General features: G+C 40.2%; 1 protein-coding gene across 6 annotated transcripts in view; it reads right to left on the bottom strand.

Moving 5' to 3' along the window:
* The window catches only part of DLC1 (DLC1 Rho GTPase activating protein), a 523,594-nt gene that overhangs the window by 169,186 nt on the left and 327,798 nt on the right, over positions 1 to 26,610 (bottom strand). Inside the window, exon 1 of one of the 6 annotated variants that reach the window (XM_058441996.1) lies at positions 25,503 to 25,721. The exons of 3 other annotated variants lie outside the window; for them this stretch is intronic. In XM_058441996.1, the coding sequence (XP_058297979.1) occupies positions 25,503 to 25,641 (139 nt within the window). In that variant the 5' untranslated portion in view covers positions 25,642 to 25,721. Of the gene's footprint in view, positions 1 to 25,502; positions 25,722 to 26,610 lie in introns of those variants that run through there. 2 more of the 6 variants (XM_058441999.1, XM_058442000.1) reach the window with 2 other exon arrangements.

The raw sequence follows: 26,610 nt of genomic DNA, 5'->3' as shown, positions 1-26,610 counted from the left end.
GGTGTCACAAAACTAAGAAAAAGAACAAATATATGAAGAGAGAAGGACTCAGAATTATCTCAGTAGTCTCCAGTGATGGGTGAAGAGAAGAGTATGTAAAATGAGCAGCATTAGATATAACTGGGACAAAGGGCAACTCACGTTTAGGCTTCAGAAAGACCTCCAAACCCTGCTGCACAAGAGGGAAAGTCTAAGAACTCTTGTTCATTGTTAAGAAGCTTAACATGAACCATCAGTGCGGTATAGGTGATACAAAGACAACAGATATGTTGCCATTATAGACTTGTTAATATGGTCATATGGTTTAGAATAAGGGAAGAAAAAATCTCACTGTATTCTACCTTGCTCAGAGCAGATGTGTAGTATCTTATTTACTAAGGGCTATTAAAATACTAGAAAGTATCTAGAAGGGACTGTTTAGAAACCTTTCTCAGTAAGAAAATGTTGCAATAATGGATATATAACCTGGAGTTTAAGAGGATATCTCTGTTGCTTGCTTTCAAATATTTGAAAGATCATCAGGTGGAAAAATGAGCAAAACATTTATGTGATGCTCCAAAGAACTGTTTCATTACATGTGCCCTGTTAAGGTCTGTGACCAAATAGTAATGATACAGGAAAGGGAGTAAGAAGAGTGTCTTGACCTATAGCCACATGTCTATTAAATTGGCTCAGAACTTATTTATAGAAAACATTAAGTTTTATCAAGAACCCAAACAAGAAAGCTAATCCTACCCTTTTGTGTTCACTGTTACAGTATCATGTATCTTAAAATACATTATAATGAAGCTAGAACAGGTTCACAAACAGTAATCCAGTGGATTAAGGGAAATGAGAAGCCATTGTATGATCAAGTCCCCAAAACTTGCGATAACATAAACAGAATTTGGGTTAACTCTTAGACTGGTGTAAGAACTAAAGTTGAGCCGTTAATATCAAGTAATAAAACTCATATGGAATTCATTAGCATAAGAAGTGAAATCAGTTAAAAATAAGAATAGTCATGCAAATTTTTTAGATAAATTAATAGACATAGATCTAAAATGGGATTTGAAGGAAGAAGCTGTTCTTGGTAATTTTCTTTGCTTCTTGCACAGATGTCAGAGAGTAACAATGCCTTTTTAAAAATTGTCATTGGATGTCCTCGTTCATTGTGAGAAGACTTGTTTTAACATGGCTTCTTGTGTAAGTGGTGGTTCTCCTCTAGAAAAATACATATTGTGTGTGTGTGTGTGTGATTGTATGTGTGGTGTTTAGATATGTGCATAGGTGTATGCACATGGACATATGACACAAAATTCAGATTAAAAGGAAAACAACTGTCAAAAATGTGGAATATTTACAATTGATTTTATTCCTTTTTCTGTTTCCTTACCATATCATACTAAACTGAAAAGACTTAGTAAATCATCTCACCTATTTTAACCGAAAATAGCAACTGAATGCAAACATCTTAATCTTAGCAAGTCCTGGAGCCTGCTTTCCCCAGGCCGCACATCCTATGATGGCTGGAGAGTGGGCTTAGGAAGAGGAGGAATTCAGTTAGTCTGAGTCAATGCCATATGCTAATTTCATTTCTCCCTCTTTTTTAATAACCTTCATGTATTAGTAAATTAGAGTCTGGGGAAAAAACACAAAGGCAGCAAATGCTTAGGAGTAACAAAAACACTGTGAAGTTATAACATCTGGACTTCATCACCACAGCCCTGACGTCAGGACGCAGCCCAGATGTTAAATAGAGTGACCATCTAACATTTGGGTGGATGTGGTCTCTTTTAATTGGCAAAATCCTTTTTGCAAAAATCCTTGAAGACATAACAGCTTAGGGATATAAGTAGTCTACCAAATATTTAGGAGACCTGCTTTAGGCTTATAGGTGTATTCATCTTCTCGGAATGTTGTGGTCATCTCCTTGGAAATCCTTCTCTCTCCTTTCCCCCACCCCAACCCGACCCCCTAAAAAAAAAAAAAAAAGAATAAAGAAAAGAACAAAAAGTGCTTGAAAAGAATAGCAACGGGGAAAACTGTGACTATAAAAATGCGAAGTAACTAGTCTTGAGCTTTAAGAAATGTAGGGACACAGGCCAGAACATGCCTCCTACCCATTCAGGGGCCGGCTGCCTTTCCCAGTTGTAGCCTGCAAAGGATGAACTTCTGGGTTTCTGTTTTCTATGTACACCCTTTCACATCTTCTAGATCGTTGAAGAACAAGAGAAAATTTATTAGAATGCAGATGGAAACAAACTATAACCTATATCTTTCCACTTTTGATCATTATATTGCATGAGTGCAATTGATGCCATCTAGATCTTCCACAGTTGCATAATTAACCAAGATAATGCCACAGGGCTTATCTTTGATGACTAAAATAAAAAGGAACAAAATTTCATTCTCTCTATCCTAACCCACCCCCATCCCCAGTTGTCAGATATTATTGGAAACTACTGACTGAAGAATGATAGAAAGATCCAAATGATAGTTAGAAAAAGGGTATCTAAGAGTAGGGAAAGGGTATAGATTTCTGACTTACTCAATAGATAAAAGTTTCATGCATAGTACATGTTCCATGTGTTGGTGTGTGATATGATTAAAAATCATTTAGCATTTAAGAAAAGATTTAGTTTAATAAATACTAAGAAGGCACAATCGTAATGGTTAAGGGCACCGATCCTGGAAATTGGGGATCTGGATTTTAATTCTGACTCCTTGAGTTACTATATGATCTTGGAAGAGTTATTTAAAGTACTCTTTTTTTTTCTTTTTTTTTTTTTTTTAGATGGAGTCCCACTCTGTTGCCCAGGCTGGAGTGCAGTGGTGCAATCTCGGCTCACTGCAACCTCTGCCTCCTGGGTTCAAGTGATTCTCCTGCCTCAGCCTCCCCAGTAACTGGGATTACAGGTGTGTGCCACCATGCCCAGCTAACTTTTTCTTTTTCTTTTTTTTTTTTTAGGTAGAGATGGGTTTTTGCCATGTTTGGCAGGCTGGTCTCGAACTCCTGACCTCAAGTGATCTGCCCACCTAGGCCTCCCAAAGTGCTGGGATTACAGGCATGAGCCAGTGAGCCGTGCCTAAGGTACTCTTAAGTGTCAATTTTGTCAATTATCAAATGGGGATAGTAAGACCTATACCTCATTGCAATTTGTGCAAATCAGTAACAAATGTATAAAAGCCTATAGCAGTGTCTGCTGTATAAAAGGAACTCCATAAATGACATTATTGTCATTTAAAAGGCAGGGATAAGTCTTGCCCGTCTCTGTATCCTCATATCCACTAACTTAAGTACTCAGCAAATAGTTTTTGAATATATGAATGAATGAAATGAACGGAATGAAAGAAAAAAATAGTAAATGAACAGATGTGAGGGTTGAAAACAACAGCTTTCTACTTTAGCCAAGCAAGATGACTCTGCATTTGTTGACCTTGCATGGCCAGCTTTCACTGTCTCTGCACCCTTTACCAGGATTCATGCTGTTCCCTTCTCTCCTACTTTTGCCTGAATTTATTAACCCAATCTCATCCCACCTCTGTCATGATCACTTTCCATCCAATACCAGTATAGCTTCTTTGTAATGCCCACAGCAGTTACTATCCACGCTCGTCTTTGCAGCAATTGGCAGAGTGCCTAACATATAAGAAGTACTCACTTAATATTTGTTAAATGAAAGAATATTGCCCATTGCCCTTTTTATTGTTTAATGTACCTGTCTTGAAAGCAGGGCCTGTATGCTATATCATTTTCTACAACACAGCATAGTAATGAACAAATATCTAGGCACATAGCATATTTGGGTTTGAAGAAAATTTAGAGATAACATAATTTAACCCCATCTCTACAGATGAGGAACAAAAAGATGATGTAGATTATTACTGACTTTCCAAAGGCCTCAAGAGCTAGTTGAGACCCAGACTAAGGTTTACAAGGTACACTTCTGGACTCATGATTTTCAATTGAATGAATGAAATATATGGCCAAAAAAATCCTAAAGGAGGTTTATAAGTGATTAAATGTACAGTACTTGTTACTATGTAACTCAAGCTTTCAAACTTTCTAGGAACTCAAACAAGGTCTTACACAGACTAAATTATTGCAAGAACAATGACTTTTCTTGTAGCTGTTTTTTAAAGTGGTTGAACTAGTTATTGACCCAGCAATCCTATTGCTGGGTATATACCCAAAGGATTATAAATCATTCTACTATAAAGACACACGCACACGTATGTTTATTGCAACACTATTCACAATAGCAAAGACTTGGAACCAACCCAAATGTCCATCAGTGATAGACCGGATAAAGAAAATGTGGCACATATACCCCATGGAATACTATGTAGCCATGAAAAGGAATGAGTTCATGTCCTTTGCAGGGACATGAATGAAGCTGGAAATCATCATTCTCAGCAAACAAACACAGGAACAGAAAACCAAACGCCACATGTTCTCACTCATAAGTGGGAGTTGAACAATGAGAACACATGGACACAGGGAGGGGAACATCACACAGTGGGACATGTTGCGGGATGGGGGGGCAAGGGAAGGGAGAGCATTAAGACAAATACCTAAGGCATGCAGATCTTAAACCCTAGATGATGGGTTGATGGGTGCAGCAAACCACCATGGCACTTGTATACCTATGTAACAAACCTGCACTTTCTGCACATGTATCCCAGAACTTAAAGATGATGGGTTGATGGGTGCAGCAAACCACCATGGCACTTGTATACCTATGTAACAAACCTGCACGTTCTGCACATGTATCCCAGAACTTAAAAAAAAAAAAAAAAAAGAGAGGCAGGATCTTGCGAGATAGGCAGAACTGCCTTGGAGTAATTGTAACTACCAGTACATATTATTAGTGTGCAGAGTGAAGGCTATTCTTTATATGCATTTTGCAGCCTCTGACCCTCTTTTTTATTTGCAGTCTGTGCACTGTCTTGTTTTTATTGGAAGATATGATCGAGACCAAGTTCCACCCTAAACTTCTGTAGCACTGCAATCAGGATGCCACAAATAGTTGTCCATGGTGGTCATGACTTGTGTCACAAAATCATGTTCTTTACTAGAATTTCACACAGTTCCCAAGACTACATATGCTTATCATTAAAAAAAAAAAGCATTTGAAACCAACCTGGGCAACATAATGAGACCCTGTCTCTACAAAAAAGTTAAAAAATTAGCTGAGCAAGGTGGTGCATACCTGTAGTCCTAGCTACTCAGGAGGCTGATTTAGGTGGATCACTTGAGCCCCAGAGTTCAAGACTGCAGTGAGCCATGATCATACCACTGCCCTCTAGCCTGGGTGACACAGCAATACCCTGTCTCTGGAAAAAAAAAGCAACAATTCTGACATGTGCATTGAACAAGTGAATAACACTATAGCTATTGGTAGAGATGATCTTGAAGAATATAATCTGTTTTATACATGTCAGTCATCATGAGAATATATGCGTTGATTAAAATGCAGATTCTCGAATAATAAAATATTTGCTTTATTCAACATTAAAAATTATTTAGTGGAATTTCCTGATTACATCAAGAGTGCTAACTCTACTCAGAATATGATGTTGGCTTTGTTTATGTTAGCTATGGAAAGGAAGAAAAAAAAACCATAAACACAATAAAGGCTGTGGGAAAGCAGCATGCTGAAGGTAGAATGTTCTAATCCTAACCAGCTGTCCTTGCTGGAGTGCATGGGAACTTAATAGCAACCTCTCTCTCTCTCTCTCTCTCATAACGTCTTTAGTCAGGAGCAAGCTTTGTATGCATTTTACCGGAGCAATGAAAAAGCTGTTTTCTAGCTACAAAAGTGCCTAGGAAAATATAAGCGGGAAGTCATCAAAAGCCAACTTGAAATAAAATACATGTAAGTACAAACAGCGGACTTCTCCAAGGCTATAAAGTGGCAAGGAGCCACAATTAAGTAACTACTTAAACACAGCAAGTTTCAATTCTTATAGTGTTTTAGAGTGGCTGCTATCTGAACTTGAATCACCCGGCAAATCACAAGTGCAAGGGTGAGAGAAACAAAACATTCCAGTCCTTGAAGATTAACAGTCTAAGCGTCACACTCGGAACTCTTCAGATCTTTCAAATACCCCCTCCTTCACATTCTTCTTTAGGGACTGACAAATTATAAATCCTCGACTTCACTAAGGAAACTGTGGCTTTACTCTGCGTCTCTTGAAGTAATAGATCAACAGAATACAGAGAAGTACAGGAAAGTAATCATATTTTTACTATTTGTTTAAGAATAGGCTCTGAAAAACAGGAAGATAGGAGAGAATTTAGATTTTTGTTTCTAAAAATAGTTACCCATATATATCCCCATTTACTTATAATATCTGCTTCCTGATTTTCACTTAAGCCCTGTAAGGTTACAAGAACACAATGGACTTTGGATTGGAGGGAATTAAGCTCACGTCCAAATTTAAGTTCTTACTAGTTTTGTGACTTTTGACCAGCTACCTATTATTTTGAGCTTGACTTTTCTCCTTTGTAAATGGGGAAGATGAAATCTGCTGTAAGTTGGTTGTTGCAGCACTGAAAGTTATCAGTGGCCTATGTAGCCTGTGGAACATAGTATGTTCTCCATGAAAATTAGTTTCTATCTTTCTATTTCATTTCCTGTTTGTACAGGGGTCTGTTATTTCTCATATGGGTGGGAGACTGTCTAGAGCTAGACTCTAGAATACTCAATTTCATTTTCAAGTAAGAAAACAGAGAGAAAATCAGGCCGGGCACGGTGGCTCACGCCTGTAATCCCAGCACTTCGGGAGGCCGAGGCGGGTGGATCACGAGGTCAGGAGATCGAGACCATTCTGGCTAACACGGTGAAACCCCATCTCTACTAAAAATACAAAAAATTAGCCGTGCTTGGTGGCGGGCGCCTGTACTCCCAGCTACTCTGGAGGCTGAGGCAGGAGAATGGTGTGAACCCAGGAGGCGTAGGTTGCAGTGAGCCGAGATCACACCACTGCACTCCAGCCTGGGCAACACGGCGAAACTCCGTCTCAAAAAAAAAAAAAAAAATCAAAAGATTAAAAATTACAATTATGAAATACCCACTCCATCACTCCAGTGGCACCTGACATGAAAAATAAATACAAAAGGACTTGGCTGCCCCAAGGCCGTCCAACACAATAAATTATAAATGCAAAATTGCCCACAGACTATCCAGTGCTGTGAATCATAATGAACCACAGTGATTTGAATTTTAATCACTTAAAATTTTACACGATCTTAATTTTACAGATTTTACAAAAACACCTGAACAGAGTGCTAAGGCTCCTTTAGGGCCTTGGAAGAGCCAATGCGAGTGATAGATCCTGAAAATTCATCAGCTGTATGATAAATCCACCTCTGTCTATGGGGTGTGCGGAAGAAGAGCTTTATTATTAACATTTTTTTAAAATAAAGATACTACAGTCTTTTAAATTTTCACAGCTTCTCCAAATCTGTCTCATTTCCTTCATTTCTTTTCCACCTGCCCTACTTAAATTGTAGGCTTGGTTCTTCTGAGAAATGTAGACTTGCTTCATCTGAGAAAGCAATGAAGTGTTGGCTTATTTGAACTGGTGTGTGTTATGCAGCCTGAGAAAAAACAATACTGGTAACTATGAGGGTGCATACCAGCACTATATACAAGTACAACAGATGGGTTTTTTTTTTCTGTTTAAGTATATTCCTATCTACTTAGGTAAAGAAGGCTAAAATATGAAATAGCCAAAAATAGAAATAAAAATAAGCATGTAATTAATTACAAACTTCAAACAATCAGTAAGTGCTACAAGACTTCAGATGAAATGGACATCAGTAAAGGTTGACATTGTTCTAGACATTACAAGAGCAGGAGAAATGAAAAGCAGAAGGAATTTGGATGAAGGGGATCATGGTACATTTGTTAAAGAAAACACACAAACAGCAAAGGAGGAATGAACACAGTGCTTTAGCGGAACAGCAAGGAGACAGGAATGGCTAAATAGAATGTTGCCAGATAACAAAATCTTCCCAAGCAGGTAGAGGTGCTTCGCTTTGATATGCCTGGAAATTGCATGATCTTGATTGTTTCTGAGCAAAAACAGTGAAACAGTGAAGAGGGCAGTGGTATGAATGATAGATTGAAGTGGCAGATGTTAAGGTCATAGAGATAAGCTCAGAAGATCCTAACTTTAGGAAAGAACGATGGCAGTTTGTGCCTTCACACTGGACATAGATCTAGAAAGGCAAGGCAGACGCAGAGACATACAGAAGGTGGACAGGACAGGATTTTGTGATTGACTTCACATGAGGGATGGAGAGGTAAGGCCACCTGTAGATGATGAACGGATACGAAAGGATAATGAAGTTAATTGTGGAAATAATGAAGTTAATTCCCTTTTAATGTGATGTTGCGTGACAGCCATCTACTGGAAAATGTCCAATAGACAGTTGGAAATATAGAATTAGAGTTTAAAGGTGAGGATAGGACAAGATAGGAGGAAAGAAGGATAAAGGAAGGAAGAAATATCCAACTGATGCTGGAAGGATCAAAGTGTAACTACTATATCATTTATACATATGGTACTTTGAGTTTCAGGAATCAGCAACATAGAAGAAAGAACATAATTTCGAGATAGCTTACGAAAAAAATGAATGTGATATATAAGGGAGGGGTAACTCATTCAAATAGCTTCTGGGTATTTTGATTGATTCAGAAAAAATGTGAGATAGATGCTTTGCTTCAAATTCCCAAAATCTATTTTATCTTTTAGTTGGTTCTCTAGAAGGTGTGCTTGCATATTTTAACATATAATGTTAATATATGCATTCTTGCTTTTGGCAATCTGTGTGTATGCCTTTTGGTTTATATATTTGTCCACTGACTAAGTCATTCAATGAAGGTTAACGTGTCAGGCACGGTTCTAAGCACTAGGAATACGAAGATGCACAATACTAAGTTCCTGGTCTCACAGGGGAACTTACATTCTGAAAGGACAGAGAGACACTAAACAAACACATGTAATATACCAGAAGTGGATAGCAATTGGTTCAGAAGAGAATGCCATTTTAATAGAGTCGTCCTGACTGGCCTCTCAGTAGAGGTAACATTTCAGCAGAGACCTGAACAAATTAAGGGAGACAGCCATGTGACTGTCTGGGAAAAGAATTTTTTAAGATGAGCCAACAGCAATTGTCATGAACAACAAAGAGGCCAGAGTGTATAGAATGAAGTGAACAGGGGAAAGGATAGAAAAAGGTGAAGTGGGAAGAGTAGGCAAGCCCCAGGTCAGGCAGAGACTTCTTGGCCATAGAAGGAATTTTATTGTGTGAGGGAAAGATATTGGAGGGTTTTGAGTTGAGGAGTGACAGGATATAGTTTATGTTTATAAATATCACTCTGGTGGCCATGTTTGGAATGAATTACAGGGAGTGGGGCAAGGGTGGAGGTGGGGAGGCCAGCTGAGGAGTGACTGTAAGAACACAGGTGCGAGGCAATGGTGGCTTGGCCCAGGGTGGTGGCAGTGAGGGTGGTGCCAAGTGGTCAGCATCTAGACGCATTTGCAGGTACAGATGATGGGTTTGGCTGATGGAAGAAATGTGGGGTATGAAAGAAGAGAGGAGACAAAACTAACTGCTGTGAATGGAGATGAAAAACACAAGTTTTGTTGGAAAGACAAAAAGCTCAATTTTTGACATGTTATGTGATTTGGAGCAAGATACTTAAAATTTCAGGACGTGTTTCAGCATTTGTAAAACAAGGATGATAACAGAATCTACTTCATAGAGTTATTAAGCATTAAATAATAACTCAGGAAAAGCTCTAAGCATCGAATGTGTCTAATAGGTGTTTAGCTTAGATATCAAGAAGTTGAGGCAAAATGTCAATCTCACCTTCTTTCTGAGTCCTAAAAAAAATCAGCTTAAAAACCCTTGTTACATTTTCTTCGTTGACCCCTCTCTTGGGGTAAGAGTGCCACTGTGTAGTAGGGGACATTGTTAGTTCTAAATGTCAAATTGTGTGTGCTAAAAATAATAATTTCTGTATTGGTTGTGACTGAATATGTAAATGAAGGATACAAATGGTAATTATTAGAGAGAAGTTCTAACTGAACTTAGGAGACTTAAAAAAAGATAGGGGTTTATATTTTGAAGAAGAGAACTATTTTAAAGACTTGCTTGAGGGGAACATATTTCATAAGAAATGATAAAAGCCATTAAAATTAGGAGGAAAATTGATAATCACATGATCCTGAGGAAAACTCCCCAATTTTTTTTTTTTTTTTTTACGAAGTTTGACTTGTGTCCTTCTGGACTTGACATTCTAAAGCAATGATATTTGGACAACTTGGTAAAATGAAAAGGAGGTCATTTAACTAAGAAAATTGCAAATTCACCAATATTGCCAGGAAACTATGCAGAGTTGATTGAGCCACATTTTTATCTTTTGTTTATTTTTATTTAGAGATGAGACCTTGTCCTGGCACTCAGGCAGGAGTGCAGTGGCACAATCATAACTCACTTGCAGCCTTGAGCTCCTGGGCTCAAGCGATCCTCCTGCCTCGGCCTCCCAAAGTGCTGGGATTACAGGCATGAGCCACTGCGCCTGGCTCATGAACCACCATTTTTAAGATGACATTCAAACATAATGAAGTGTATTGCTCCCAACTTACCAATATGATCAGAAGAAAGACTACTTGATGGACAACAAATGCAAGTACAGAGGTCATCATCTCCACAGGCAGTAGTTTGAACTTCAAAACAGAATAACCATCACTAGTTATGAATCTCTCTTAGTAGATGCTGAGATAGAGACACTGGATTTTAACATGCATATCATTCTAAGACATGATGATTTGCTTATAGAAGACATTTTAAAAATGAAGTGTTACTAGTGCATTTAATAGAGTAGAATAAAAATGTATACTCTATGTTGATTTTGACAAATTAATGCTTCCTCCACTTGATAATTTATCCAATATTTGGGGAAAGGATTGCTTTTTCAATGACATTCAAATAGTCAGTCCCCTATGGCAGATTTGTCCACTTGTTCAAGGGAACCCTTGTTCTCCATGGAAGCCTGCAAGAGTTTTTTGGGAGGGAGGAAATATTGTGTTAGGTATTATTATCAGTGTTACTTAAGTTATTGTGAAGTGGTTATCTCTGAATTACATTTTTTTTTCTAATTCTCAGATGGTGTCTCCTTCCATTTCCTATCCTCAGCACCTGCCTTAGCTGTGTTTATACCCAAGTAATGAACTTTATGTTATTATCATCTTTAAATAGACAGTTATATTTTAGCTTGACCTGTATAAAAAACCACAGTAAGATGAGAGAAATAGTACTTATTACTTATTTATAAGTTTCATTCCAAATTTATTCATCAATCTTTGCTGAATTCAATTAGTAATTCAAAAACTATTCATCATATATTTATATGATATATAATAATTTATATCAGTACATCTGTATATATAAGTATATATGTGCATGTATATATAAACTTATATGTATATATAATAGATAAAAATATGTAAACTTGACTTTGGTAATATCTTATTCGTACCATTTTTATTTTTATGTTTTTTTTTAAAGAAAATGTTCTGCCACTTTTACAGCATTTGAAAAAGTATCTTTTCTATAATGATTAGCATTCTAATATACCACTGGTGGATGTGTAATATATGTTGAACACTGGCCATATAAGATGTACATATCTTAGACTATGAAATTCCATCTTTAGATGAATTACTCTACCAAAGAAAAATTTCTACCCATGTGCACACAGAGATATTGACAATAATATTCATAACAGCAAATACTTATGCAAGCACATAGTTGGAAACAACATAGATGCCTTTCAACAGGATAATGAATAAGTAAATTATGGCATATTTATATGACAGCAATAAGAATAAGAAACTTTTTATTTATTTATTTATTGAGACAGAGTCTTGCTCTGTCACCCAGGCTGGGGTGCAGTGGCACCATCTAGGCTCACTGCAACCTCTGCGTCCCGGGTTCAAGCAATTCTGCTGCCTCGGCCTCCCGAGTAGATGGGATTACAGGCAGCAGTCACCATACCTGGCTAATTTTTTTTTGTATTTTTAGTAGAGATGGGGTTTCAGCATGCTGCCCAGGCTGGTGTCGAACTCCTGACCTCAGGTCATCCACCTACCTCGGCCTCCCGAAGTTCTGGGATTACAGGTGTCAGCTACTGTGCCCAGCCCAGAATAAGGAACTTTGTGTTCAAACACGAATAATCTCAAAAATATCATTCTGAGCAAAGACAGCTGCAGAAAGATATTTGCAGTATGGTGACACTTAAAACTTTTAAATGTGCAAAATAATATTGTTTGGGGACACTTAAATGTGTAACTAGTACAAAGCCAGTATGAGAGTGATTAAACACCAAGTTCAGGACTAGAGAACTTCAGGGGGAGCGGGAGAGGAGGTAAGGAGGGAAATGTGACCCAGGAGGGGCACACATGGGGCTGTAACAGCAACCGCAATGTTTTATTACTTAAGTCAGTGGTAGATACATGAGAATCTTGGATGTTTAAAATATTTAGTAAAATAATCCTGGTATTAGTTAATTGATAAACCATCTAAAGATATTTTTTGAGAAAAGATTTTTGGGAAGCAAAGATAACAATTCCAAGCGTTAACCAAATGATATTGAATCAAAAAACAATGAGTATGTTATGAAAACAGCAACTTAAGCCACATGAGACACTGGGATTAAATGTCCCAGGATAGAACTGCATGGCCCACTAACTAGAGCAACGTCACCTTCACTTTACAAAAGCAATTAGTACATACTTCAGTCTTCAAAGTGAACAGAGATTACCTACTCTTCAAAAGTTATTAAAAGCACTTGGCTTCTGACCCTCAGAGCTCAATTTGTACAACGTATGGGTCAGCTTTTTCCTATAGTAATAAAAGTTGTCAAATGCTATTTTCCTAAGCTCCATTTAACCACAGAGACATTAGTTAATGTGGTTTAAAAACATGGACTTTATTTCAAGACAAGGGGATAGCTTAAATTATGGTCTTTTATTAATTCACTAAAATATTTTTAAGTTTGAATAGGGAGAGAAATATGGAACAGGGCAAAGAAAGTGTTTACACACAAGGACAAATTATACATTATGAGCTTATTACACTCGATATCTTACTTTAAATAAAAAAATTGGTAAAGAAAAATAGTAGACAATCACAAAAGAAGTTTGAGAGTGGGAGTATGTGTGGGTAGGTGGTAGAGATTAATGAGGATGGAAGGCCACGAAGGTTCACTCAGAAAATACTTTATGCAGCAAAGTGGGAGTCCTGCTCAGGGTCACAGAAATAAAAACATTTTCTGTGAACTGGCCTCACAAGAATGGGAGCTCGGAATGTGTGTGGTAGTGGCTGAGAAACTGGGTGTCCAGTTTTGATCCATTTGTCATAGTCTTCAAGACAGCATGTGGTCGTTTACCATCATCTTCCTGCAAATGTCCTTCCTAGGCTGTGGGTTTTTTTTTTTCTTTTCCTTCTTCCTTCTCTTCTTCCTTCCCTCCTCTCCTCTTCTCTCCCCTTCCCCTTCCCTCCCCTCTTCTCCTCTCCTCTCCCCTCTCCTCCCCTCCTTTCCTTTCCTCCCTCCCTCTTCCCTTCCTTTCTTGTTAAATTAAATGTTTTAATTTAAATTAATTTTTCCATCTTCCAGTGTATTAACACTTGGCTATGATATGCTAATCCTTGGGGTATGCACAGGGTGGTTGGTCATAGAATGTTGTTATTGTCTAAAATAGTGCAAAGGGCATTTACAATGGATTTTCAGGCACTGCTTTGACATAATTATTCTGCTGTTTACCCTCTATGTTTATCTTCAGTTGTGCAATGATTATGCGGAGCCAAAGAGCTTTGCTGGAAACATAGTCTTAAGTTCTAAGTCATCAATTTATACACATAATCACTGAAGAACTAAAGGAAACCTTTCTCTGCCTTTCTTTCTTTAGCAAACAAAAAAAGGAAGAAAAAATACTATGCAGTAACTCTTGTACGTAAATTGGAATTAATCGCTAATGCATATTTTATAAACTTATAATATTCTAATTATAAAATTTCCAGTATTAGTGTCATGACATTGAAGTGTGTTCCATCTACAAGGGAAGCATTCTGGGTTGTGATGTTATCATCCACATTCTTTACCTGGTACTCATGGCTCTGGGCATGTTTTGCTTGTTGTTTGGTTGGATGGGGTTGGTAGCCCCAACATAAAGAAAAAGGCCTAGTTTCTCCCTTTGTCACAGTAGCACATTACCCTATCCTGGAAAGTTCTGGCTGTTAAGAAAGCTCTTTGGGTTGGGCGTGGTGGTTCACACCTGTAATTTCAGCACTTTGGGAGGCTGAGGTAGGAGGATCATTTGAGGTCAGGAGTTCGAGACCAGCCTGGCCAACATGGTGAAACCCCATCTCTACTAAAAATACAAAAATAAGCCGGATATGGTGGCAGGTGCCTGTAGTCCCAGCTACTCAAGAGGCTGAGGCACAAGAATCACTTGAATCTGGGAGGCAGAAGTTGCTGTGAGCTGAGATCCTGCCACTGCACTCCAGCCTGGGCAATAGAACAAGACTTAGTATTGAAAAAACAAACAAAAAAGAAAGCCCTTTGCATAGTTCTAATACAATAAAAAACTGTTAGAATCTTAAAGTCAACTTAGGTGAAATAAAATTTAGAAGGCCTGATAATAACATTAGAAGGCCTGATAACTAATGCCCACGTGCTTTGGGTTTGGCCTCATCACCAGTCTTCCTCATCTTCACTGGTTTACCAACTCGTTTGTCCAGCCACAAGCTACACATGAGTTGGTCTTCCTCATCTTCATTGATTTACCAACCCATTTGTCCATCCATGAGCTACATATGAGTTGGTCTTCTAATTTCATTTGGCTGGAATTCACTAAATGAAATTCTAGCTTCTTGTAACAACACAAAAGAAAGATGTTTCTAGTGCAGCCTGAAATTACATGTTCAAACTTGTTTTCATCAGTGAAACATTAGAGTCCAAAGAGGTCTTATCAGAGCTGAAAAACAATATGTTTGATGGCATACTTTTAGACCTGTGGTGGCCTGCATTTTGCAAAAAAGTTATATTTTAAATATAGCATATTGTAAAGGTAGATTAGGAATGTTCTTACTCATCTAGTTTAGCTCTTTTTTTTTTCTGCCAGATGTTTATGTTGGTGAGAAACCAATAACACTGTCTAGACCTCTAGGATATAGTAATCAACCATGAATGAAAAACATTCAAAGGTCACACTTCAATCTGGACCTACAACATCCTGCTATTCAAAACTAGATTAGAGATGATGGATCACGATAAACTGAACCACACTGAATGCTGAGTCAGTAATTTGAGAATTGTCTACAAAAAGCTAAATATGTCACCAAAAATCAACCAGATAAAACAAAGTCTAGACACCATAAAATGTGCTGTTCCCCCCACTGCATAGTGTCAACAATCAGATGTTATGACTTTTACACCAGCAACCTATAACTCAGGAATCTTCAATCTTTTATAAAGAAAAGTTCTTTGAAGTCATATGATTCCTGAGGAGTGTGTGTGCGTGTGTGTGTGTGTGTGTGCGATTGCCTAGATGTGCTCATGTAAATAAAGAACCAACAGAGAAGGGTTACGTTATGGTATCAGGGCTTTAAAAAATCACCAACCAAGATTTCACCAAGCAATAATAATGCCATGTCTTTTCACTATATCTTGGTGATTTTGATTGTCTAGAAGTTGATAATTTGTTTTTATTGAGAGTGGTTCTGTTGTTGGCTGAAATTCTGTGGAATCAACAGTGACTCAGGACAATGTGTTTCAGTTCCACAGCCCATATGTGCTAAACTCTGAGGGTAATCTCATGTGTCAGTTGAAATATTTAAAGTATAACTTCCAATTTTAGTTCATTCTGATTTCTAAATCAGTTGAGATCACTGTTTGTTAGATAGTGGCATATTTTAGACTTTAGTACTTTTAAACTTTGAAAACAAGTCAGTATGTCATTTTAAAAAATATGATTGGCCGGGCACGGTGGCTCACGCCTGTAATCCCGGCACTTCGGGAAGCCGAGGCAGGCGGATCATGAGGTCAGGAGATCGAGACTATCCTGGCTAACACAGTGAAACCCCGTCTCTACTAAAAATACAAAAAATTAGCCGGGCGAGGTGGCTGGCGCCTGTAGTTCCAGCTACTCAGGAGGCTGAGGCAGGAGAATGGCGTGAACCCGGGAGGCGGAGCTTGCAGTGAGCCAAGATCGCGCCATTGCACTCCAGCCAGGGCGACAGCGAGACTCTGTCTCAAAAAAAAAAAAAATAAATAAAATAATGATTAAAAATACAACCTTATAGCACTTTGGAATAACAAGTCTTTTTGTCTTATAAAGAGGAGAATGGCCAGTTCATTAAGGATGATGCACTAACTTGCCTGACTCTTTTTGTTTTAGAGACAGGCTCATACTGTTGTCCAGGCTGGAGTGCAGTGGCGCGATTTCGGCTCACTGCAAGTTCTGCCTCCCGGGTTCACACCATTCTCCTGCCTCAGCTTCCCGAGTAGCTGGGACTACAGGCGCCCACCACCATGCCCGGCTAATTTTTTTTTTTGTATTTTTAGTAGAGACGGGGTTTCACAGTGTTAGCCAGGATGGTCTCGATCTCCTGACCTCGTGATTCGCCGGCCTCGGCCTCCCAAAGTGCTGCAATTACAGGCATGAGCCACTGCGCCTGGCCACTTCCTTTCTTTATCTTCAGCATTTTGCAAGGTTCAGCATGTGCTATTAATACAATATGTTGATTGAATATATTTTTAAACGCTACCTATGCCCCTTTCTGATGTTGCCCCCTTGCAGCTGAGAATCGCTGATTTAACTCAGTGATGAGTCTCAGATGCCTCTCAGTGACCAAGAGACATTGTACAATTCTTCTTTCATAAAAAGCTCACGCTCCCTAGAGTTCCAAGTTAGTGCCGACGGGTCATACTTGTGGCCAGTGGGCAACGGTTGTGTCTGTTGTGTTCGCCATTCAGTGCCTAGCACAGTGTTCTGCATGCAAAAGATGCTCAATAAATCCTTGTGGGATTAAATAGTGACGATTGACAAGCTTGGAAGTTTCTGATCTTTCTCCATGGACATTTACTAATGGAATCTTAAGGTAGCAAAAAATGTCCTAACTTAAGTGGTACTCAAATAGTACCTATTTCTCCAAATTATTCTGAAGATTAAATGAGAAAATGCCTCTGGAGGTTTTAACACAGGTTCTGGCACTTAGACACTCATCAACAGCACGTCCAAATGATGACAGCCACCTACTGTTGGGTTCCACACTTCATTCATTTTTTTTTTTTATTTATTTTTTTGAGATGGAGTCTTGCTCTGTCTCCCAGGCTGGACTGTAGTGGCGCAATCTCGGCTCACTGCAAGCTCTGCCTCCCAGGTTCACGCCATTCTCCTGCCTCAGCCTCCGAGTAGCTGGGACCACTGGCGCCCACCACCACGCCTGGCTAATTTTTTGTATTTTTAATAGAGACGGTGTTTCACTGTGTTAGCCAAGATGGTGTCAATCTCCTGACCTCGTGGTCTGTCTGCCTGGGCCTCCCAAAGTGCTGGGATTACAGGTGTGAGCCACCGCGCCCGGCCTCATTCATATTCTAAGAAAGCACGTGCCTTCTTAGGCTGTGCCTAAGAAGAGTAAAAGCAGTACTATAGTCGTGAGTTTGACAATTATGGGGCTAAATAACTGTGTTCTTTTACGTGGCTAGGTCTTCATTAGTAACTACAGCTTCAGAAATGTCAGTGGTTGTCCTTGAGCTACAGGGAAGAGCACAGAGGGATCAATGTAAATCCATCATCATCACACACAAACAACTCCAGCATATGCCAGCTGAATGGCGTATCTTCTTTCTTCAAGACTGACAAGCTGGGCACAGTGGCTTGTGCCTATAATCCCAGCTGGGAGGATCACTTGAGGCCAGCAGTTTGAGACCACCCTGGGTGATAGAGAAAGACCCTACCTCTACAAAAATCAAAAGATTAGCCACAACCCTATAGTCCTAGCTGCTGAGGGGAGGCTGAGGCAGGAGGATTGCTGAGTTCAGGAGTTCAAGGCTGCATTGAGCTATGATGATACTACTGCACTCCAACCTGGGAAACAAAACAACACTCTGTCAAAAAAAAAAAAAAAAAAGACACATTATTATTAAAATGAAGTAATTAGACTAAGAAATTTAAAAACATGGCCAGGCGCAGTGGCTCATGCCTGTAATCCCAGCACTTTGGGAGGCTGAGGCGGGCAGATCATGAGGTCAGGAGATCGAGACCATCCTGGCTAACATGGTGAAACCCCATCTCTACTAAAAATACAAAAAAAAAAAAAAAAAATTAGCTGGGCGTGGTGGCGGGCGCATGTAGTCCCAGCTGCTTGGGAGGCTGAGGCAGCAGAATGGCGTGAACCCGGGAGGCGGAGCTTGCAGTGAGCCAAGATTGTGCCACTGCACTCCAGCCTGGGCAACAGAGAGAGACTCTGTCTCAAAAAAAATAAATAAATAAATAAATGAAAAAACATTCAAGTTTAACTTCCAACTATACCTAAATAATTCATTTGGAATAGAGAACTTCCAGAGGAATGTTCGTTTAAATCCAGTCTTTGCTTTATGAGATAGACTCAGATCCTTAAGTAGATGTGTGACAAATTAATATGACCCTCCTACCAGGTCTTTGATTTTGGACATATCTAGGTATTGTAATTACAGTAGCCTTTGGTAAAATGTGCAGACCATGCAGTGCATGCATACTCCTTTAAATAAAGAAAGTCACAGAAGTCTTATTGCAGAAAGGGAGGTGTGCGAAACATCCCTTTCAAGTGGCAGCCTTGACATTTAGCATATTTTTTCCCATACCAGAGCTGAGCCACGTGCTTGAAAGCCCAGGCCTGCTGGTGCTGCTGCTCTTTTCCATGTTTGGCTCCATCTATACAGCAATTTTCAAAGCAGGTCCCAACGTGCTTAGGAAAACTTTCAGATATTGTATATCTAGCTTGACAAGCTCATATGCAAGGACTGATTCCCTCATCAATGTGTGGAATCAGTTATTCTCCAGTCATTTCCTTTTGGAGTCCACAAAGATCTGCACAAAAATCACCTCCAGTAGATCCTTCTTTGTTTCTCTCCAGAGATACAGAAATCTATTCCATTTGCCATTGACATTTTACCTTTTCTTTTTTTTTTTGGACTGGTTGAACCACTTTTGCCCAAAAGCCCTGAGCCAATTATAGGGGTGTCATGCTAACAAGGTGAAGGCCCTCAGGAGGTAGGGTATCACGAACTGAAACTGATGGAATGCTTAGTTTATATCAATGACTCTTCTAAGCACTTTGCAGAGTAGCTCATTTAATCCTTAAAACCATTTCATGACATAGGTACTGTTATCCTGTTTGTATTAGCAAGGAACGCTGACTTGCCTATTATTACCCAGTGCGAGAGCCAGGACTGAGCCCCAGGCAGCCTGAGGTTGCAGGCAACTCTCTAAGCCACTATATAATACATTCTCTCATCAAAGCCACCCTTGACGTCAACATGCTGCTCTTTTTGTCGAATCAGTATCATTTAACTTAATCTAGATACATGTTCACATTGCAGTATCTCATGAAGCTTCCCTAATGGTTGTCTGTCTTTAAAAATCTCCTCTGCTGTTGCCTATGATTGGAAGAGTCTTTGTTTACTAGAAGAGGCTGCATATTTTGAGGCCTACATCACTCATGGTTAAAAGGCATTACATATGCCCTTACTTGCTTTTCACCGTGAACCAAAGGAGCAGAGAACAGTTCACAGGAGTCAATGTTTGTGGTTGCCCTTCCTCGGAGGTGGGCCAGAATTCCCGATGCCCCACTGAACTGAGAGCCAATGTACCACAGTGTGTCCAGCACTCATTTTGCTAGTGAATTGCAAGACTGATCAGCTGCAATATAAAAATCTATTTTGCAAAAGACATATGATCCTGAATACTCCACAAAATACCTCAGGAGATTTCAACCTCATGTAGTTACTTGAAGAATTTATTTTATGTCTATTGACTCTCACTTGGATTGAGGTTTACCTAAATTTTCTTGCCCTCTTCATAAGCAATTCAGTTTTTTCTTCTTTCTCTTAAATATTTTTGTTTGTTTTACTTTCTTTTTTAGAAGATGAGGTCTTGCTGTGTCACTCAAGCCGGAGTGCAGTGGCATGATCATAGCTAACTGTAACTTTGAACTCCTGGGCTCAAGTGGTTCTCCTGACTCAGCTCCTGGGACTACAGGTGGGCACCACCACACCTGGCTAAATTTTTACAGTTTTTTGTAGAGACAAGGTCTTGCTCTGTTACCCAGGCTGGTCTTGGATTCCAGGCCTCAAGCAGTCCTCCTGCTTGGCCTCCAAATTGTTGGGATTACAGGCGTGAGCCACGGTACCCAGACTCTTAAATGTTTAGCTATGGAAATAATGTGACACCACATATCTCAATCAGGTGGAGGCATTTAGACTTTTTCCCTTATATGTCATGTTCCCCAAATTGAGAGAAGAAATCACTTCTTTTAAAAAGTCAGTGTCATTGATACTATTTAGTAGCTCTTACTTTATTAGATGTTGTTAAATAAAGACTAGTATTGGCCAGGCCCAGTGGCTCATGCCTATAATCTCGGCAATTTGGGAGGCCAAAGTGGGTGGATCATTTGAGGTGAGGAGTTCAAGACCAGCCTGGCCAACATGGTGAAACGCTTCCTCTACTAAAAATACAAAAATTAGCCAGGCGAGATGGTGGTTGCCTGTAATCCCGGCTACTCGAGAGGCTGAGTCAGGAGAATCTCTTGAACCAGGGAGGTGGAGGTTGCAGTGAGCCGAGATCACGCCACTGCACTCCAGCCTGGGTGACAGAGTGAAACTCTGTCTCAAAAAACAAACAAACAAATAGAAAAGACTAGTATTTAATTTCTTTCAGCTTATTTGTTCATTCCACTGTCTAAACTGAAGAAAGCTGTGCATGTGTAGTCTTGGCTTTGCCTGACTTTCAGGCTCTCTAGCCTCAATTTTTAATTTCTTTTATTTTTCCTTATAGGCAGTCTTATCAGTCTATTAATCCGAATTTGTTTGTGGAGCTTTGTCAAACGTACATCAAGGAATTTCAGCCAGCTTATATAGGAAAGCCTAGCATCTCAGTCTGAGAATTTTTGACTACTGGTATTTAAAAGCCACAGCAAGTATTAAACAGAGATTCAGGGGCCTATGAACTTGGATGAAGAAACATTATGTTTGCATTGTCACTAAGCTCTAACTGAAATGTAGCATTTCCTCCAATTACAAATGTTGGCAAATTATCCTGCCCCTCTTCAATGGTCTTAGCTGTGCCTGTGACTTTGCCACCAATAGAAACTGGACATTTGCATATCAGTTTACAGTTGTTGTAGATATCATAGAATATCCCTTACATTCATCCCTACTCCACAGTGATGGTCACTATTAGACCTACTCCAAATCGTACATGATTGGCATTTTCCTGTCCACAAGTGTTCACCCAGGCTTGTCTGGGTGAATAACACATTTAAGGTGTTCACGTGACCTTACTGGCCAGCTACTGGGCGTATCTGTGCCTTGTGGTCATTCAGCCACCAAACAGTCAAATTGTAGGTTCACAGATTTGTGACCTAGCTGTGGACGTTGCCTCCCAGGATTCCCTATCTATAATGGTGAGTGACAAGGAGATGAGTCAAAGACCAGGTTAATGCACAACTTAACGTTCTTAGTTGAGTTAAATTACAACAGTGTGCACACGATGCCTTTAAAAATAGCTTTTAACTGGCCGGGTGCGGTGGCTCACACCTGTAATCCCAGCACTTTGGGAGACTGAGGCGGGCAGATCACAAGGTCAAGAGATTGAGACCATCCTGGCTAACACGGTGAAACCATGTCTCTACTAAAAATACAAAAAATAGAAAAAAAAAAAAATTAGCCAGGCTTGGTGGTGGGCGCCTGTAGTCCCAGCTGCTTGGGAGGCTGAGACAAGAGAATGGCATGAACCCGGGAGGCAGAGCTTAAAGTGAGCCGAGATCACGCCACTGCACTCCAGCCTGGGTGACAGAGCGAGACTCCGTCTCAAAACAAAAAACAAAACAAACAAAAATAGCTTTTAACTTATACTTACTTCTCCATATTTTAAAGACGTTATCCTTCTATATAATTCATTCATGGTATACTAGTACATTATAATTTTATGTTTTGAAAACTTTGATAACTGTATTTCACTATAATTGGTTTCCTCTATAATTCTACATATTTTATTTACGCATTTAAAAAGATTATTCTGAGAAGTGATCCATAGGTTTCACAAGAATGATAAAGAGATCTGTGGGCACAAAAGCAGGCTACAAGGCCCTCTGTGGAAGGATTAAGAGGCAACTGCCCTTCAGGAATGTGATGTGCCCTGCTGACAAGATGTCCATGAATCAAAGGGGAGGGGGTGAGAGCACAGAGGAGCTTTAAGAAGGAAGCACACTTCATCCAGCAAAAAGCTGTCACCTGCATCACTCAACCACTGTCATCCTCAAAGTTCTAATTGACTGAAAACTCAATACCATCCTCTGCTTTTAGCAAAGAAGACAGAGTACCTTGGGGTTGGGAATAATGGTTGTAGAGGATAGGATTAAGAGAAATCCTTTGGGATGTAATCGGGCAGAAAAAGTGGATCATATATAAAGGGGAATGCAAGTAAGACAATCTGATCTGTCCTTCCTCACAAACTGAAGGCCTTTTCCTAGCAACAATTCTGTATATTGTTTATACAAGGCTGCAGATGCTTAAAAATAACAGACAGGCTCCCTGTTTCATGTAGAAGGGAGTTTAAGACAAGGAGATGTAAATGATGGTTTTTGTACATGACATCATTTGGGATAGCAGAACTGTGTGTGTGTGTGTGTGTGTGTGTGTGTGTATGTAAGGGGGAAGGGGAGAGGGAGGGAGAGAAGGAGGGAGAGAGAGAAGAGAGAGAGAGAGAGAATGAATGAGAATATACCTAACAAGGAAACTTACAATGTTATCCCACGACCAAACCCTTTGGTTAGGTGAAAGAAACTAAAATCTCAGATTAGTTTTTGAGAAATCTGATGAAAGTCAGGAAGGCAATAATCATCACCGAAATAACATTCTAGGTACTATTAACAGAAGTATTCTCTTCCAGAGACTTAAAAAACACTTTTTACCTGTTACCTCATTAATTTCACAACATAAAGAAAAGGATTTGGACTTTCCACTGCCCTCTATTCTGCACACGAAGGCAAGGTGGTATGACATATAACAAAGATTTTCTCTGGTGTTCAGAGAAGTGACTTTTTGTGGATCATTAGCAGCCATTAGTTAACGTTTGGTGAGTGGAAGGGTTGAGTGCAGAGGAGAAGCTTGAGGGAAAGGGATGGAAGCAAGCGCTCTTGAGGTTAGGCTGTGCACTAAGTCAATCTTCATTTGACTAATTGAGCTTCTAGCCATGAACCAAGAGTGAGGACGACACCAAAATTGTCCAGGTCCCCCAAAATCAGTCAGTTGTCATAGCCAAAGTCTTTTCCTTTGAGGCACAGTATCTGGATTCTCTACTGTGTGAATTACTTCAGAGGTCCATACTGCTCTTAGAAAACCTGGTCAACATAAAGAATTATTTCCCTCAATGGACCTAGAGCTGTAAAAATCCTATTTGCTGCTAGAGTTGTGAAAACATTTGATTTTTCATCACACATAAAAAGTAACCGTTTTTCTCTAAGTGTTTTCATTAATTTACACTTGCTGTTATGTTTTGACTCCAAACGTAGTATTAATATATAACAGACAAATAAGAAGAAAGAGAACAACTTTCCAGGGATAATATTCTTATTCTTAGAGGATATTATTATTCTCATCAGCTGTCAAAGGCTATTTATGAAAATGTCAGAGGAAATCTCAGAAGCATAAATGTTTGAATTAGTCTTACTTTCAAACTAAAATGCTAAACTACAACAAGATATTTTTGCATTACCTTTAGTAAGATATTATTTATAGAATCTTTTCATTTGCTGCATTGTTTATTAAACAAGACAACTATGAAGAAACTACCTTTTCTTTTAAATTGTCAACCAATTATAGTTGTGAATTTTTTACTCCCAAATCTTACATCTTAAACTTCTTCCGGTTAATTGCAAATGAGATCATATACCTTAAAGAATTAAATAAAAGATTATATTGGAAAGTTGTATTTCTTTAGGGTGCCACATTTTCCTCTAAACAATAATAAAATGGTTAAATTTAAAATATTTTGCTGCCTTCCCTACCTAATGGTTCGACTTGACATTGTTTACTTTCTCTGTCAGTCCTGGGGAATATTGTTTAGTGTAACAGAGAGAAAGATTTTCATGTGCATTCAGAACAAATTAGAGTCTATGAGGGCATGAAACTAGCATGTTATCTTCACAATCTGCTTTATCACAATCGCACACTTTAAATTTCCCCTCTTCAAGTCAGATCAGGACAATTACGTGAAAATCAAAATACCTTTTATTAAGAACACAGCACAGAACTCTGTATTGACTCTTAGAGGCCACCTCTCATATTTGTAAATTTAGACCTTCCTTCAGTATATGGAAAACAACCTGATTGACCAAAAAGGTTAAGAAAACACAGTCTTTGACCCATCCATGTAGATGGCATAGGAACACAGACTTAGAGAGCAAACAAGAAGGCACCATAAACGCTATGGGGAAACCCTACCCGAATTCGGAGTTTTTTCATATCGTAGTGAGATGCTATTTTATCCTAAAGTAAGAATCGGACGGAAGTCCCCATCTCCTCACCGGACTTTGCAAACACAGTCTACCATTTGGTAGCTGTCACATGAGCCCTAGAGCACTTGAATTGCACCACTGTATTTGTTTTATTATATTTCAAACGCCTACCTCTGGCATACATGACACCCTCTTGGAACCGAGAGTAGCTCCAGGCTGCCAGAGGAAATACCAGCAGGCTTTCACTGGGCAGCGCCCATCACTCCACTGACACACAGACCTGCCAGGCCCCTCTCCTGCGCACACGCCAGGGCACCTCACACCTGATCAGCTTCACTTCCAAAGCTAACCCGAGACAGCCCCGCGGAGCTCAGGGCTTTTGCGGCAGTTGTTCTTCAATACCGATTTCCTGACAGTCACAAGGACCTTGCTTCTCTTTTCAAGGTTAAAAAACCCCACAACTCTCATAATTCCTTATCTAGAAATCATCAGACCAGTAACCAGAGCGGCGTTACACAAAACAAACACACAAAAATCTCAACACTCCATCAACGTTAAATGCTAGAGAAAGGGAGACCGAACACACTGCCATGAGAAGAATGAAACTTCACCCAGCTGATGAGATCATTCATGATCCAAGCTCATCACTGCGTCTTCGCAGTGAATTGTTTTCTTTTTAATACCCCTCACCCCCGGTGTCCAATCCCCCTCTGCCTCTCACCTGCCAGCCGTCTGTCTCTGGTGTTTTTCCAAATGACATCCAGGGCTCTGGCCGTGGAGTCCCTGATGTGATCGCTAAAGGACCTCCGGAGAGGGGCTCGCAGGGGGCGCGCCATCACGTTGGCCTTGGGGTCCCCCATCCGCTGGCAGACGCCTTCAGCGCAGCCCGGACGCCGCGACCATGCCTCCGTCCTCCGCCCCGCGCTGTGCTCCCGGCCGCAGGCTGTCGCCTGCCTTCAGGAGGCCGGCATTGCGGCTGGCACTGCGGCCCCTGGAAGCGCCGACTGCAGGCGGCCTCCTGGCCCGCGGCCAAGCGCGCGCGGCGGCCACATCTGGAAAGGCTTACCCTGCGCCGGTGACACCCTCGCGGGGCGCGCGAGCTGCAGCCCAGCTATCCGGAGGCGTCTCGCTTCCTGTGTAACGCAATGACTCACCTGGGTCCGCGCCGGGCTGCTCCTGGGTCACGTAGCAGGTCTCCCCTTCAGGGGCAGTCCAGGTGACCTCGCGTTTTCAAAGTGAAACGCAGCGCGGGAGGCAAGCAAGCAGGGGAGGTGGGAGGGTGGGGCTGGCAGGTGGCCTTGTCTTTAACTTTCAAGGTTGATTCTCAAGAACGTTTGCATTTTAGTAACTCATTTTTATCTCAGTAACTATTGGTTTTACATTAGTCGGTTGATGAGATAGGAAGTTCAACCTTTAGTTGTGGTTGTGGGAAGGAAGATACGGCTGGAAGGAGGATTTTACACATCAGTCTGGATTCCCTCTAAGAAATGGAGACCAGAGAGGCCAGGCAATGTGGCTCACGCCTGTAATCCCAGCACCTGGAAAGGCTGAGGCTGGAGGATCGCTTGAGGCCAGGAGCTTGAGAACAGCTTGGGCAACAAACAAGACCCCACCCCTACAAGAAATTAGGCGGGTGTGGTGGCATGCACCTGTGGTCCCAGCTACTTGGGAGGCTGAGAGGGAAAAATCGCTTGAGCCCAGGAGTTCCAGGCTGCAGTGATCCGTGGTCACCCCCACTGTGCTGCAGCCTGGGGGACAGAGCAAGACCCTGTCTCTAAAATAAAGAAAATAAATGGACACCTGAGTTTTAAACGCAATACTGATCAGCT

Source organism: Hylobates moloch, unplaced genomic scaffold (assembly GCF_009828535.3).
Source record: "Hylobates moloch isolate HMO894 unplaced genomic scaffold, HMol_V3 SCAFFOLD_8, whole genome shotgun sequence".
Taxonomy (NCBI): domain Eukaryota; kingdom Metazoa; phylum Chordata; class Mammalia; order Primates; family Hylobatidae; genus Hylobates; species Hylobates moloch.
The sequence above is the reverse complement of the archived record's forward strand: the minus strand, read 5'-3'. Positions and strand labels throughout refer to the sequence as shown.